The 14,086-nt window shown below is 36.6% G+C and overlaps 2 protein-coding genes across 14 annotated transcripts in view; both read right to left on the bottom strand.

The window, feature by feature from the left end:
- The window catches only part of LOC101280361 (cytochrome c oxidase assembly protein COX18, mitochondrial), a 90,056-nt gene extending 82,908 nt beyond the window's left edge, over positions 1-7,148 (bottom strand). For 2 of the 4 annotated variants that reach the window (XR_007477306.1, XM_004283563.4), the window contains exons 1-5: positions 6,648-7,148; positions 5,950-6,050; positions 3,702-3,865; positions 2,672-2,793; positions 987-1,094 (exon numbers count right to left, since the gene is read on the bottom strand). Coding sequence is in view for 3 of the 4 variants with exons in the window: in XM_004283563.4 (XP_004283611.2) it covers positions 987-1,094; positions 2,672-2,793; positions 3,702-3,865; positions 5,950-6,050; positions 6,648-7,067 (915 nt within the window). In the remaining variant the exon portion in view is untranslated. Of the gene's footprint in view, positions 1-986; positions 1,095-2,671; positions 2,794-3,701; positions 3,866-5,949; positions 6,055-6,609 lie in introns of all 4 variants that reach the window. The other 2 variants (XM_049709601.1, XM_049709600.1) reach the window with 2 other exon arrangements.
- A 5,304-nt stretch (positions 7,149-12,452) lies between these two features.
- Positions 12,453-14,086, bottom strand: part of ANKRD17 (ankyrin repeat domain 17) — a 159,873-nt gene continuing 158,239 nt past the window's right edge. For all 10 annotated transcript variants that reach the window (XM_033412520.2, XM_033412517.2, XM_033412518.2 and 7 more), the window contains 2 exons: positions 13,765-13,929; positions 12,453-13,056 (listed from right to left, as the gene is read on the bottom strand). In XM_033412520.2, the coding sequence (XP_033268411.1) occupies positions 12,997-13,056; positions 13,765-13,929 (225 nt within the window). In that variant the 3' untranslated portion in view covers positions 12,453-12,996. The remainder of the gene's footprint in view (positions 13,057-13,764; positions 13,930-14,086) is intronic.

The following is a 14,086-nucleotide window of genomic DNA, read 5'->3' as shown; positions in this document are numbered from 1 at the left end:
CAATACTCATGTGTATGGGCCAAAAAACTCGAGGACTGTATTTGTGACTAAGTGTATAACAGGTTATTTCAGTTTCTGTTCTGTGGAAAGTGTAAAGCATTCCAACAAAGGTTTTCACTGTGACTTTTTTTTTTTTTTGCACCCATGCTATTGACTGCTAAATGTAATAGTCTGATCATGATGCAGAATAAATATGTCTTAAAAAAAACAAACATTTAATTCACATTTTTTACGATGAAAACATACTATTTCAGATTCCTAAGACAAGTCCTATAAAGTACTTTTATATAAATGATATAACTCTAACTACCAGCAACAAATGACTACTACTTTACGGTCTATGTGTTGGCTCAGAGCTAAGACAGCTCTATACCTGACATAGCTTTACCCATCTTAGCACTAAAGTATCCATGGAAGCAAAAGGCTAAAAATATGAAATAACTGCAAATATAACATTTCTTTTTCTATTTCTATAAAAGTTTAATTACATATAAATAGGGACAAGTATATGTATCTCATAAAACTGTTATGAGATTAAACAATATTACATATGAACCCATACAAACCTAGCACAAAGTTTTGTTTCTTTTTTCAATGCTAAAACTCCTTGGACCAGTCTATGAAGACAGAAGGAATTCAATATATCAGTTAATCAAACAGAGCAAATACTATGTTCATAGTACTGCATCAGGTACTTTGCAAGATTAAAAAAAAAAAAGAAAAAGAAAAAGAGGAAAAGGAGTTTGGTTTAATAGGAGGGTTAAGACACATTCACGTAAAGGAAGATTAACCAATCCCCCAAGAAATATTCAGATGTCACTTGGTGATAGAGACAGTAGATTCGTTACTACAGAAACCCAGAAACCAATAAGGGATTGAGTAGTCAGAGGAAGCTCAATAGAAGAGGCAGAATCCCAGCCAGTCTAAGCTAGAAACAGAAGATTTATATTTAGCACATGCTTCACGCAACACTGGTGCTTACTCACTGAAGGTACTGTCGCTGCAATTGGAATCATCAACACTGATAGTGCACGAACAAAGTACGTAATATATGTCTGGAAACGAGACATTCCAACTTTTTGCAGAGCAAAAATCTGAAGGGGTAGAATATATAACATATGCTGATTATGAAATGCACATTAAATGAGACAAGCTTTAAAATACAAACTGATTTTTGATTGGCCTCTACCTATATTTTAAGAAAAGCAATAAAAATTTAAAATAAAACTGATAAATTTATGTAAAATTCTTAAATGGAACTTTAAATAACAGCAATAAAGAGATTCATCTATACTAAACAGTATCACAGCATAATTTTTACAAGTCAATGTTTTTTAAAGATTGTCTGTAAAACTGAAGTCCCTTCAAGATAAGTATTATGTATGAAGCACTGTCCTTGTTTTTTAACATCTAAACACAGGACCTGGCATAAAGAAGGAACTTAACAGGTATCTCAAAGGTTTGTGACCTGGCTACGTGGAGTACAGAAAAGAACCAAGGCTAGGAAAGGCAGTTATGGTTTATGAATTACTTATTTAAGAGGCAGCATAACTTAATGATTACGAGCACAGATTCTACACTCAAACTACCTAGATTCACAAGGCAGCCCTGCATTCAGTGGTTATGTGACCTTGCACAAGTTACTCAACCTTTCTGTGCCTTACCTTCTGCACCTTAAAATGGGGATAATAGTACCACTGACATCACAGGATTATTTTAAGAATTAAATGAGTTAATTCATGTACATTGCTTACAATAGTGCCTGGCACATGGTGAATGTTAAGTAAGAACAGGCTTTTATTAAACTTATGCATGCTGGGTCTTCAGATGGAATAAAAGAAAGACTAGAGGACTGACATTATTCACTGTGACCCTGTGTTATCGATTCTTTCTTTCTAAGAAATATTCACTAATTACCAACCATGTTAACAGCACTGTGGTAGATGCTCTTAGGCTAACACACTTAGACTACACATAGTCTTTCCTCAGGAAAACTTCACGCAAGACCTCAGAGTATCATCCTCACTTTTCTCGTCTGAAAAAATAAGGGGTGTATTAGATTTCCCAAACAGAGAGCTGTGGATATGAGGTCTGTGAAATCTCAACTGAGTTAGGTCTTTTCTAAGGTTTCTTCTAGCTCAAAGAGTCTATGTTCTTATGGACAGTTCTTTATGGAATAGGGGTCATATTTTATATGTATGTTTCTCCATTCCATCTTATAAAGAAGTTCTATGGCTTTTCTAAGGTTGTGTAACTTAAAAATGGCAGTCAGGTACTGACCACCTACAAATTGACATATTAAACATATACACAAAACATCAATATATTGTGGGAAGAAAACCAGATTCATTAGGCATTTTAATTGTTGTCTTTAGCAACAAGCAAATCACAAAACTGTATGTATTAGAATCATATAATTTTAAAGCTAAAAGACATTTTGGAAATGTTCAAATTCAGCTCTCTTAATTATGAGCATTCTGACCCCCAGAGGTGTTAAAGAACTGGCCTAAGACAATTTATCAACAGCTGATCAGCTACCAAAACTAAGGAGTCTCAATTTTAGCTCAGAGCTATCACCACCAACTCAAATACAATTTACATTTGAGGTCAGAACAGCAACAAAACCCCCAATGATTTAAATGGCAAGCAAATCTCATTTAAAACCACTGACCTCCACTATTAATAAGTTGATGACACCAATGGAGACAGGCAGAATCCAAGTGGAATCCAGGGCAGTGAGGTCAGGAAACCATAGGACCCCACCAGTAGCTAACTGCTCCTGAACAGAAAAACCTGCTGAAACATTTTTATAAGTAAAACAAAAGAATTTCTAAAATAGCAGAGGGAAGTAATTGCAATAAGGTGTTCCTCACACTAAAGATTTGCACTTTTTATTCAGGTTATTTTCACTCCACAACATAAGTTAGTTCTTCCTGTACTGAGAAAGAGGCAAGAAGCTTTCTGTAGTAAATAGATGTAGAGACAATAAAGATATGTAGCAGTAATCTTTTCAGACTTAAATTTAAAAAATTTAAAAAATTAGACTTTCTTTCAAGTCTATTTAGATTACTTTCTGGTTAGAAATGCCTTTAAATGAAAGTAAAAAACAAGCCCTTTAGTTTATAACCTTTCTTAATTAATGTTTACACTTATAACTGTGAAAGCTTTTCTGGCTTCTTAAATTTATTAATAGAAAAAATTCTTGGCCAGGAAACCGTATTATGGAATTATAACCATGACCTCCAAGAAGCAGTACTAGTGACGTCCTTCCTAGATTGCTTTGTTTTCTCAACACAGCTAGTTTGCTTTACACTTAATATTTTAAATTCTATATCCTTGTAAGTGAGATGATAAAAGTGTATTCTAGTTATGAAAAGTATGGATGTTTTTTATTTTTTGCTTGGCTTTTTCTTTTTTTTAAGAGTACAAAGACAGGGCTTCCCTGGTGGCGCAGTGGTTGAGAGTCTGCCTGCCGATGCAGGGGACGCGGGTTCGTGCCCTGGTCCGGGAAGATCTCACATGCCACAGAGCAGCTGGGCCCGTGAGCCATGGCCACTGAGCCTGCGCGTCCGGAGCCTGTGCTCCGCAACGGGAGAGGCCCCAACAGTGAGAGGCCCGTGTACCGCAAAAAAAAAAAAAGAAGAGTACAAAGACAACGTTAGAAAACTTATTTGGGGGAAACAGACTTCAATAATAACTACCTTCTGAATGTGTTGCCCCTGTGCTAAAATTCCGGAGAGCAACAGACACGAATATCCACATTGGAAGCTGAATCCAGACCAACACAGTGGCTTTGAAAGGGTGGCAGTTATCCCGAACATACAGTTCTGAAACAAGCCTCCGCATAGTCTTTAGATAAGTGAGCCTAGTTTGAGGGAAGAGGGAAAAAGGGAAAGGAGAAAATGTCATTTGCTACTAGCAGTGTTTCATCCCCACAGCACAAACACACCTGTGCTGTGGTTACTGGCTAAAGGATTTATGCAGGATTTTTGGTTGTTGTAAAAGCTATACCACGGGGCTGCCTAAACAAAAGGCAAATAAAGCCTTTTACTCAAAGTTCTTTAGCAATGTACGCAAATTACATTAACAATTTCATAAATCTGACACTGTCAGACTACAGTCTTTGATTCTGGTGATCTCTGGCAAACTAGGCTTTGAGGAGGGAAATTTCACTACTAACATGGTATGACCACAATTTAAATCACAAATACTAGAGGTGAAAGCCCATTTTACTCATATCTCTCCACTCCAGCCAAGCTCAATCACTTGATCCCCGAATATACCTTGCAATGTGCTTCTGTACTGTGTATGCTCTTGGCCCGTCAAAATGGTCTTCACTCTTCAATCTACTCTTTCATAAAGGCTTTCCTACTCTGTTTCTCTATTAACCATATTAGTTATTTCTGTTAAGTCCCACTTTCTATACTATGGTATTGGGTCTTCATCTTTAAATCTCTCATAGCATGTTTTGTACAAGGTTGGTTTTCAATAGGTTTGCTGAATTTAATCTAATTATAATGTACTGAATTAAGACAGTATACGGAGACATTACAGGCTCTTTGTAATTCAGCCTCTGCCTGCTTTTCCAACTATATTTCCTGTTGCTCTTCTTTAGAAGAGTTACTCTCTTTACTTTACTCTTCTGTATATTCTGGCCCCTTGAATGACTGGGGTCATCCAACAAATCAGACTTCCACATCAGCATGCCTTTGGAAGTTATTATATCATCTGTGTGGACTGCCCAGTTTCCTGGCTGTTCACCTGACAACTTCCCCGTCACGCTTCAAAACCCAGCTCCATTGAAAATGCAGGAAACCTCAGATATGTCTTCCTAGAAAGCCACTCATCTGTCTAAGGATGTGTCTGGACAATCATCCTGCCAGTGCTGCATAAGCAAGGTGCCACAGTCTTGTCTAGGCTGCATTTATAACCCAGGTGAGCAGCTACTAATTTGTTCTTCTGGCCTAGAGCTGTAGTCCTCAGATTTCCCTGATCAGTAAAACTTCAAAACTATAGGTTTACCAACTTCCTATTTTAGCAAATAAAGATGTTAAGCTGTAAAAATGATTTTTTTAAAATGTCAGGTCTTTTTAACTCTATATAAAGAGGGACACAATTTCATACCAAAGATAGTTGGCAAATTTACACCTATATAGATAAAAATATATGGAAAGCTATATATATATATATATTACATATTCATATTAAAAAAAACTTATTTTTCTCATTGCTGTGAACTGGTGAACACTTTGTCACAGTCAAGTAAGGATCAGAATTTGGGAAACTGACTAAGCAGAACTAGCTTAGGCTGATAGAAGGAGGTGGACTTAGAAGTTCCTAGTGGATGACTGTAGGCATAGAACTGTGCCATGGTCGAGCACCCTTGGGCAAGGGCTTTCTAAGAACCCAGGCAGACAACTACATAGGGTAACCAGAGCAGAATGACAACACCTTGCCTATCCAGTTGCCTTTACCATGTCATTCATACTTTCTACCTCCCCATTCCTTTGGGCTACTACCTGCTGTATGTTGTCAAAAGGTCAAGTTTGTAAATAACCTGTATCATTTGTTGACAAAAATCCCAACAACTGTCACAGTATCTTCATCCTGTGAAGGCTTTCCTGACTTTCCGTGATGACCCAACTCCTTGTACATAATCTTTTGTACAGTACTTAGTTCAGTCATTATTTGACTACATGTCTGTCTTTTTCAGTAGCCTGAAGTCCCTTAAGGACAAGGAACTCTCTCTTCTTGTTTCCCTATTTTTTTTGCTTTCGGTCCAGTATATAAAACTACCATGCCACATAAACTTTATTAAAATATTAAAGAGAAAAAAGAACTACTTTGCTGCTAAAGCTACAGAATACCAAAACCTATAATAAAAATCACTTACACATTATATACACGTATATATATTTTCATGGTGTTATATGCACAGAATTAGCTTACCTGGCAGCTCTTTTGGACCACCCCAACTGATTTGCACGAACTGCAACGTCTTGGTTAAGGTGCCTTGCAATGCTTTTTATTTCTGGCTGCAAATTTTCCACCTAGCTAAAGAAAAAGTAGGCTTTGTTATGGGAACATAAAAGATCTTTATTCATAACCATTCATAATTTCACTCTCTATTCCCTCAGCTCATTTAAAAATGTGGTTTACTGGTCATGTCAAGAAACCCTAAGTCTGCGTATAGGATGTTAATTTAAGATTTCCTCAGTTGCAACCAAATTCAAACTCCAGCTTGTACATCAGTATGATCTTGGACAAATTATTTAACCTCTAAAGTCCTATTCTCTCATATATAAAATGTATATCAGCACCTACTTCACAGGGTTATTATAAGGATTATATAAGAACTACACTCTGCACTTTAATGTTTCAATTCCTGGATTTCCCAGTAATGGCAACTGAGGAAACAGAAGTCTATTAAGAATCTTTAATATACTCTGCGGCAGTCACAGAGCCACCAAAAATTGCATTTACTTCTGCCCTGTGTTAATTCCTTTTTGTAAAGTAGCTCACTGCCTTACTGGTACTGATGACTAACACTAAGCACTCCGGGGGTACCTGGGGACCTTAAGCCCCGGGTAGACGTCGGCCAGTCCTCACCACGGAAGCGCGTCCATGCGCGGCTCGGCGCCCCTCACCTTGGCCAGGATGTAGTGCTGGTAGGCGGCCAAGGGCAGCGTGACAGCGCCGCGCAGGGCCACGGTGGTGAGAAGAATGCTGCCCCACCAGGGTAGGCCCGAGGCGGTGTGCGCAAAGAGCAGTACGTCCTCGGCGCCCTGCACCGGCGCCGACGTAGCCAGGGCTTCATACCAGCCACCCGCGCCGCTCGGGCCAACTGCAGAGACTGATGCCACCGCCCACAATGGCAGAGCGGAGGGCTTGGCGCCGCCGGTGGGGGCCGGTACGACCGGTGGGCCCAAGCCCCGGAGCTGCAGGGCAGGTCGCGGCTGCAGCCACCTAACGCTCAACCGGCACAGCATCTCTGCACACGACTGTATCCAACACGCGTACGACACGGGGTAACTGCGCGCACCGCTCACCGAGGCCGCTACGCGCATGCGCTGGCGACGCCGGGCGTAAAGATGGCGGCAGCCCGCCGGCAGCCATAATTGACTTTCCCAGTCACACCAGTGACGTATTGCGTCGCACTAGAGATGACGCAAGACGTAGGGAAGTCCCGCCTTTCCCACGCGGCACTAATCAAGCCTACTGCGCACACACGAAACTTCCGCGGTGCTGCGGTGGAGCTTCTCAGAGGCTCGACCGGAATTGCAGAGTCGGAGGTGGGGCTTGCTGCCCGGGGCGGGGCTTGCTGCACTGGGCCGGGAGAGGTGTTTTCTGGGAAGAGCTCACCTTGTAAAGTTGGTGTTCGGGTTGTGCCTTTCCGTTCTTTTTCACTTAAACTAATCGGGTCACGGTTTAAGTTTTACCTTATGTGATCAGGAGGTAGTCCCCCACGTCTTTTTGTGCGCCCCAATTGCTTCCGCTAGAGATCGAGATAGATTATACTACCCAGGTGTCAACATGTTGCTGAAATGCCAGTTTGGAGACAGGCGTGTGTTTCTGGGTTGTTTTAATCAACAACCTTTATGCACTAGGCTTAGTTTAGTCTGTGGTATGTTTAATTGGCTCATCTGTCATAATAGACATTTTCAGACCCAACTTAAGTGTTTTCTTTCATCATAAAGAGCAGCAAAACACCTTATGTTAAGGGTAAAGTACCATCTCCTGAGTTAAGGGGAATTATCACTGGCAGCGCGGTGAATTCTTTACTGGGGCTTAACATATATCCTATATAAGCTTTCAAGAGCCTGAACAGCAACATTAGGTGTCTTCTGGTTAAAAGGAATAGGCTAAATGTATATGGGCTAATTTTGGGTTTTTTGCTCCTGGCAAAAGCAAACACGGGAATAACATGAAGGAGTTTCCTAAAAGAAGAGTCACCCCTACACCTAGAGGCCAAATTGTGTTGTGAGGAATAAAACGTTGATTAAAACGAAGGCTCCAACCAATGTTGGGGTAATGTCAAACTGAAGCTACTGTTCTTGCTTCATTATGCACCTACCCAAGGGTACCAGATATACCCTTTCCTCTGGATTCTGGAAGTCATCTTCCTTCAAATTGGCTGATAAATCCATGCATGAATTTTTGAATGTTAATACACACATTCCAATATCTGTTATACACAGAATTTCCTTTTTAAAGGTAAAAACCTATCAATCTATCTCCCTATCCGTTTGTCAAGTTAAAACAAGCAACCTGTTGCTACTGACTACTGATTTAAAGTGGAAAGGAATTTTAGAGGGAAATATCTTGGCCGAAAGATTGTGAGTAAAGAAGCAACTTCTATGCTGCTGCATTCCTCTCCTCCCAGAGAACTGATGACATTAGGAGTTGGTCCTTCCACAGTGGCACATAAGCTTAGGGAATCTGATCTTTTGATATCCAGGAGAAAAGGAGATTAAAGGATAAAGATCCTAAAGTGAAAAATTCATATTTATGCATTCACTGTTCATATAATTTAAAACAAAGGTTTGTCAAGCTATTCCTCAAACTCCTAAGACTTCCTTTTGTTAAGCTGTATCAGGAGTCGGGACTGGGACCTTTTCAACCAGTGTAGGTCCACCCTTTCTGCTACATTTTGGGGTCACAAATTACATTCTCATTTACAAATGTTCCATTGTTTTAAGCTTGAATATTGTGATGTAAATAAAATTTATGAATATTTAACTTGATAACTTCATATACATAAACATACATTTTAAAGTTTGGATAATGGGGATGATCAGAACTGGCTGTCTACTTGGTAGAGAATGTTGGGAAAAGTATTTGTCAATTATAAAGCCCAATGCAAAAGAAGTGTCAGCACTCATGTATATGTATGTACTGGTAACATTGTGATACCTTGTATCTTTTGAGTTGCAGAGTACAGTACAAAATGACCATGCAAATATCGGGCAAACCAACCAACTGGAATCATGTACTTTGCAAATGGACATACTAAACATTTTTTTAAAGTTCAACATTATTAGCCTATTCCTGTCTTTTATTCTTACTACAACACACTTTTTTCTTAATTTTATTTAAACTCCTTAAAAACAAAGACTATATATTTACTTTCTAAAGTTTCTGAAATTCTTATCCATCGCTGTGCTGAACATAGGAATGGAGGTCAAAATATTAATGTAGGCTATTATACATAAACTGTATATATGTACAGTCATTTAAATTTCTCATTTCCCATATATGCCTTCTGAAATGTTTGACTTTAAAGGATATTTTCACAAGGAATTGTTAGTGTTCCCTGGGAATCAGATTTAATTTCTTCTCTTTTTCCTATTTAATACATTACTTTTTAAAACCAAAGATACCTAATGTAGAATTAGCTTTTTTCTCTCATTAAAAAATATCCTCTCGTATTATCTTATCATTGATTTTTAAGTATTGAGCATGCAAAATTGGCTTTTACTTTTCAAAAGTGTGAATTCATTTAAAGGTAGAAGTCTAATATGAGACCCCTTGTAACACATCTATTAGTCCTACATTCCAAGTGTCACGTAAAGAAATTCTTACTTCTAAGAATTTCTAAGCTACAGTGGCACATTTTTCTCTATATTCACTTAACCCAAAATGGTAAGTGATGGTATTTTTGCAATCAAGGTGTGTAACACAGTAGATTAAGTATTAAAGCACTAATGATGCGCTCACCCTAAATTCCAGTCACCTGGAATTAACACCAGTTGATTCACAATAACACCAGTTAATTCACAATAACACCAGTTAATTGAGTGTTGTGACTTGTTTAAGCATTTATCAATAGGATATATATATTTCCAAAGAGATTCAGGAGCATCCAGAATTTACAAAGTATAATGTAAGTGTCCCAAACATTAATATTAAAAGACATCTGAATACATTTATCTAAAGTAAAAATACATTGAGTACTGGAATACTGAATCTCCATATTAGTAATGAAAAACAGTGTAATGGTTTTCCTTTGATATTTTAATCATTTTGAAATAATCCTGATTTAAAAATTTGTTATTTGAAAGTTTTGTCATTCTTTAAATGTTCTGTTCTCTAATGCGAGATTTCCAGTTTAATCTAACACTTTGTATTGTTTTAAAACTAAAGTGAATAATGTATTCACTATTGTGCAAACTATTGTGCAAAATAGTTTTTATGAAATGTGTATTAGGTCATTTGAATCAAAAGAAAAATGGAATAATATTTTCATGAAAAACAAGACAGGAACAGTTAGTGAACTATTTACCTCCTCCTTTTTCCTGAGAAGAAAAATGACTGTAAGTATAGTAATTACCCAAAAAAATTAATTTTCAATTATTAATAAAATAAAATGATTTAACTTTACAGTAACAGGGAACAGAAGGGGAAAATACCTTTCACATGAATACTAAAATTACTTTTTTTGAATATATTGGTATATGTTGAAATATATGTTGAAAAGGCATGAAATGGGGATTCTCTTGGCACAAGTAAACAAAATTATCTCTAAAATGGAATGGTTGGTATAAACAGATTACACAATAATTGGGATATTAACTATTTTGGGATTTAAGGTGTGAACTAACCTAACCGTTATGTCCAAGAGTTAAGCTGCTTCTTAAAAAAATAAGAGAAAAGAAATACCTTACATAGTCTGCAATTATACATACCACATTACTTTCAAAAAGGGGGAAAAAAAAGACCTGCATGGTCTCAAAAGATTATGTTTTTTATTGTTCAAATAAAAGTGCACTGCATTACATCTGAAATATAAAAAATGTATTTGAAAAATGTTCCTACTACAGACTTCTAAAACCATGGTATTGTATTTAACAAGCCTGATCCCCAAAACTAAATAAGGAACATTCCAATCAATACTCCCCTGTCCTGTAGCTTTAAAGTAAAAAATATATATATAGGGTTTTTTTTTCCTTTTCTTTTTTAGTAAGACACCCTATCTTAAGAAATTCACTTTTGTGAGTCAACACAAGTCATGTGTTTTGATAAATACTGGCTAGTATCTGTTATCTAGCAAGATTATTTTAATTAGAAAATAAACTCTAGTAAACACAGCAAAGAAATCAAGCAAAAAATTATAGGATGGTGGCAAAAGTCATACATAAAATACTCTGTTAAATAGCATTATACCCCTTTCTTAGTAAAGTGCAATAATTTTATGTCATAAGTATATTTATTTGTAGGTTTTCATTTAGCTTTTCCTTTAAATTTGGTCATATCAATCAAGGACAGGTAGGAAAACAAATTTATATATTTTAAGACCACCTCCTAAAATAAAAGATATAAATGTGTTGTTTACAAACTTCTGGATATGTTTGAGAAATCCTCTTTTCTACTCTTTACTCAGGCTACCAGAATAAAGAAATCATTTCATTTACTTGAACAGCCAAGGAACCATATTAATATTGTCAACTGTGGGTGATCTATCTGAATCTTCGTTAATGTTTATGTTTCAACAGTGAGGAATTTAGGTCTAATTTTTTTTTAAAAAAGACAGATTGATATATACATCACTTTACTTTTATGCTTACTTTCTTTTACATTTCAACCATATAATTTATTTTTCCACATGAGACGGTAGGACACATATTCTTCTTGGATATGTTACTGTTTATTGTTCCAAGTGAACTGAATAGATAAATTCCACTGAGTAGTTTAGTGTGGCCCTGTGTCTTATATAAACAGGTTAAATGGAGACTTCATTTTGTAACCTGTGTATTCATGTCTACCATAAATTGTCTTAATGAAAAATGCAAAATGTATTTTATTACTTGCCCCAAGTTAGCTGTTGATCCCTTTCACTTTTAATATACAAGTGTAGAAATTAAGAAGCCTTTAAAATTGAAAAATAAAACCCCAAAAAACCAAACACCTTCCACTAAATTACTGAAAATTGGAATTTTTATGTTGACTCCTGGTGACCAGAAAGCCAATGTTAAGAATCAATATTATCCAATATAAAATAGTACATTGAATTGTTTAATAATAAACAGTATATTAAGGGCTTATATATGCTGACTGGGAACCAGTGGTGGCTTTTTAAATTCTCAAAAAGACTGTATGTTTTATGGTTAGAAGAAACGACAAGTGATGATGAAGATTCTCCACCTCTTCGTAGCAGCCATTAGAGTAAAAATCTTTACAGAATTATTTCACTATCAGCAAGAAAGTTTTACCGGTATTAGTGGTAAGGGTGAAGAGAGAAAAAAAGAATGAAGAGAGAAGTGTGTATTAGTTTTAAAAGTGTGACAAGGTAATAAAGAGACATGAAAAAGTGATAAATTTCTTATTCTATATGTGCCTTGCTGCAAACAAACTCAAAAGAGAAAAGCATGGGTATTTTAAAAGCCAACGTCGGGAAGCATTCACTGATAATGCCCATTGTTTTACTTTATACTTAAATTACACAAGCAAAAAAGTTGTACTTATTAATAGTTTAATGTATGAAGGAAACATCCAGATTTCTGAATATGAAGGTACATATCTCACATTAATTTAAGTCTACATAAAGTAGAGCCTCTATACTGACATATTGAAATTTACTTTCTGCTTAGCCTTTTCTGTTATGTAAACAATTGTACATTTATTTGCCATTCTAAAACTTCAGGATCAAGTTTACATAATTTTGCTAAATTTCCGTGTTTGCTCAGAAGCAGTTTACAGTACTAAAACCAACCAGCCAAAGAACAGCTTCAACAGAAAGTTATGTCCAAAGGGGAAGAGGGAAAGAAAAAAAGAAAAATGATAAGAAAAATGCTAACTAAGGTAAAACAGATGATGATGGGGAATGGGCAGTCACAAATGTTCACAGAAAGTAGGTCAGTTAGTAAGTTCTTCTGCAAAAAGCCTACACACTTCAGTCAAGCACATCAGTAGAATGATTTGGGAGCATAAATTTTTTTTCGGCCACTTGTGATTTCCTCTGAATGAAAAGGAATCTGCAGGCTAACAAGCTGATCCTCATCAGCCAAGCTGGTTCATATGCACACTGTTCATGTGAGGTGCCCAGGGTCCAGTCCACACCTATGAATATAGAGCACACATTTTATTACATATGTATTGAACGTATATTTGATTAAAACAAAACTCTTCAACACTAGGGAAGTGCTCCTAATATTTATGAACTAAAATAGCTAAGTCTCAATCAGTTTGCAACATGCTGGGAAACAATGAAGAAAAGCAGTGATAAACCACTTTTATCTGTTGTTTTCCTGCCTCTCCTCTTATCTCTCAAACAGGATCTGAATTATCATTGTTTTTTAAAAACCATGTGAGTACATACAGGTTGATGACTGTGGAAGGAAAATGAATCAGGTATTAAACATATACCATAATAAGCTAAAATATACAACCATTTCTGTGCATTTTCACAGTTATATACTGTTTTGACATTTATAATACTTTTAATAAATAACCTCTAGATGGCCCTTTTCACACCACTAGTAAATTCTGATACATAAGATTACATTACAACACTTTGCAACTTAAAATGTTTTACTTACCACCCAACAGAATATATTAATTATGCCTTTCATAATTTTAGCCCCAAACCACTACCTTTGGTACCATTTTCCATATCATTCTGCTGTATTTCAGCTACATTAAACTTCCCTCAATTTCCTCAACTGCTCAAATTCACCATACTCTCTCACAACAATGATTTATCTTTATCCCATTTGTCTTGGCAGCTCATAAACACTAAATAAAAGTTCACTGAATGATCAGCCTTACCGTTTGAGGGCCATTATTTTCTGTGGAGCTTGAAACCATCTTTATCAGGGAATTCCAAGAGGGGTCCGCAGCATGAGGGCCATTAAATATGGGTCCTCCAGCACCATCAGGAATAGGTGCTACTGGAGGAATCATTGCATTCCCATACACAGAAAAAGGCATACCCTTAAAAGAGGAGAAAGCAAAGATTATGGACATTCAAGTCACTGGTTACTTTTCCCAGTATAATCAATAGCCTTAAAACTGATATTGAAACTTCACCTCATTTTGGAAAAGTATAAGTTATCTAGGTGATGTAAAAATTATTTTCCATAATATGATT

The sequence above is a fragment of the Orcinus orca genome, chromosome 4 (assembly GCF_937001465.1).
Source record: "Orcinus orca chromosome 4, mOrcOrc1.1, whole genome shotgun sequence".
NCBI lineage: Eukaryota > Metazoa > Chordata > Mammalia > Artiodactyla > Delphinidae > Orcinus > Orcinus orca.
The sequence above is the reverse complement of the archived record's forward strand: the minus strand, read 5'-3'. Positions and strand labels throughout refer to the sequence as shown.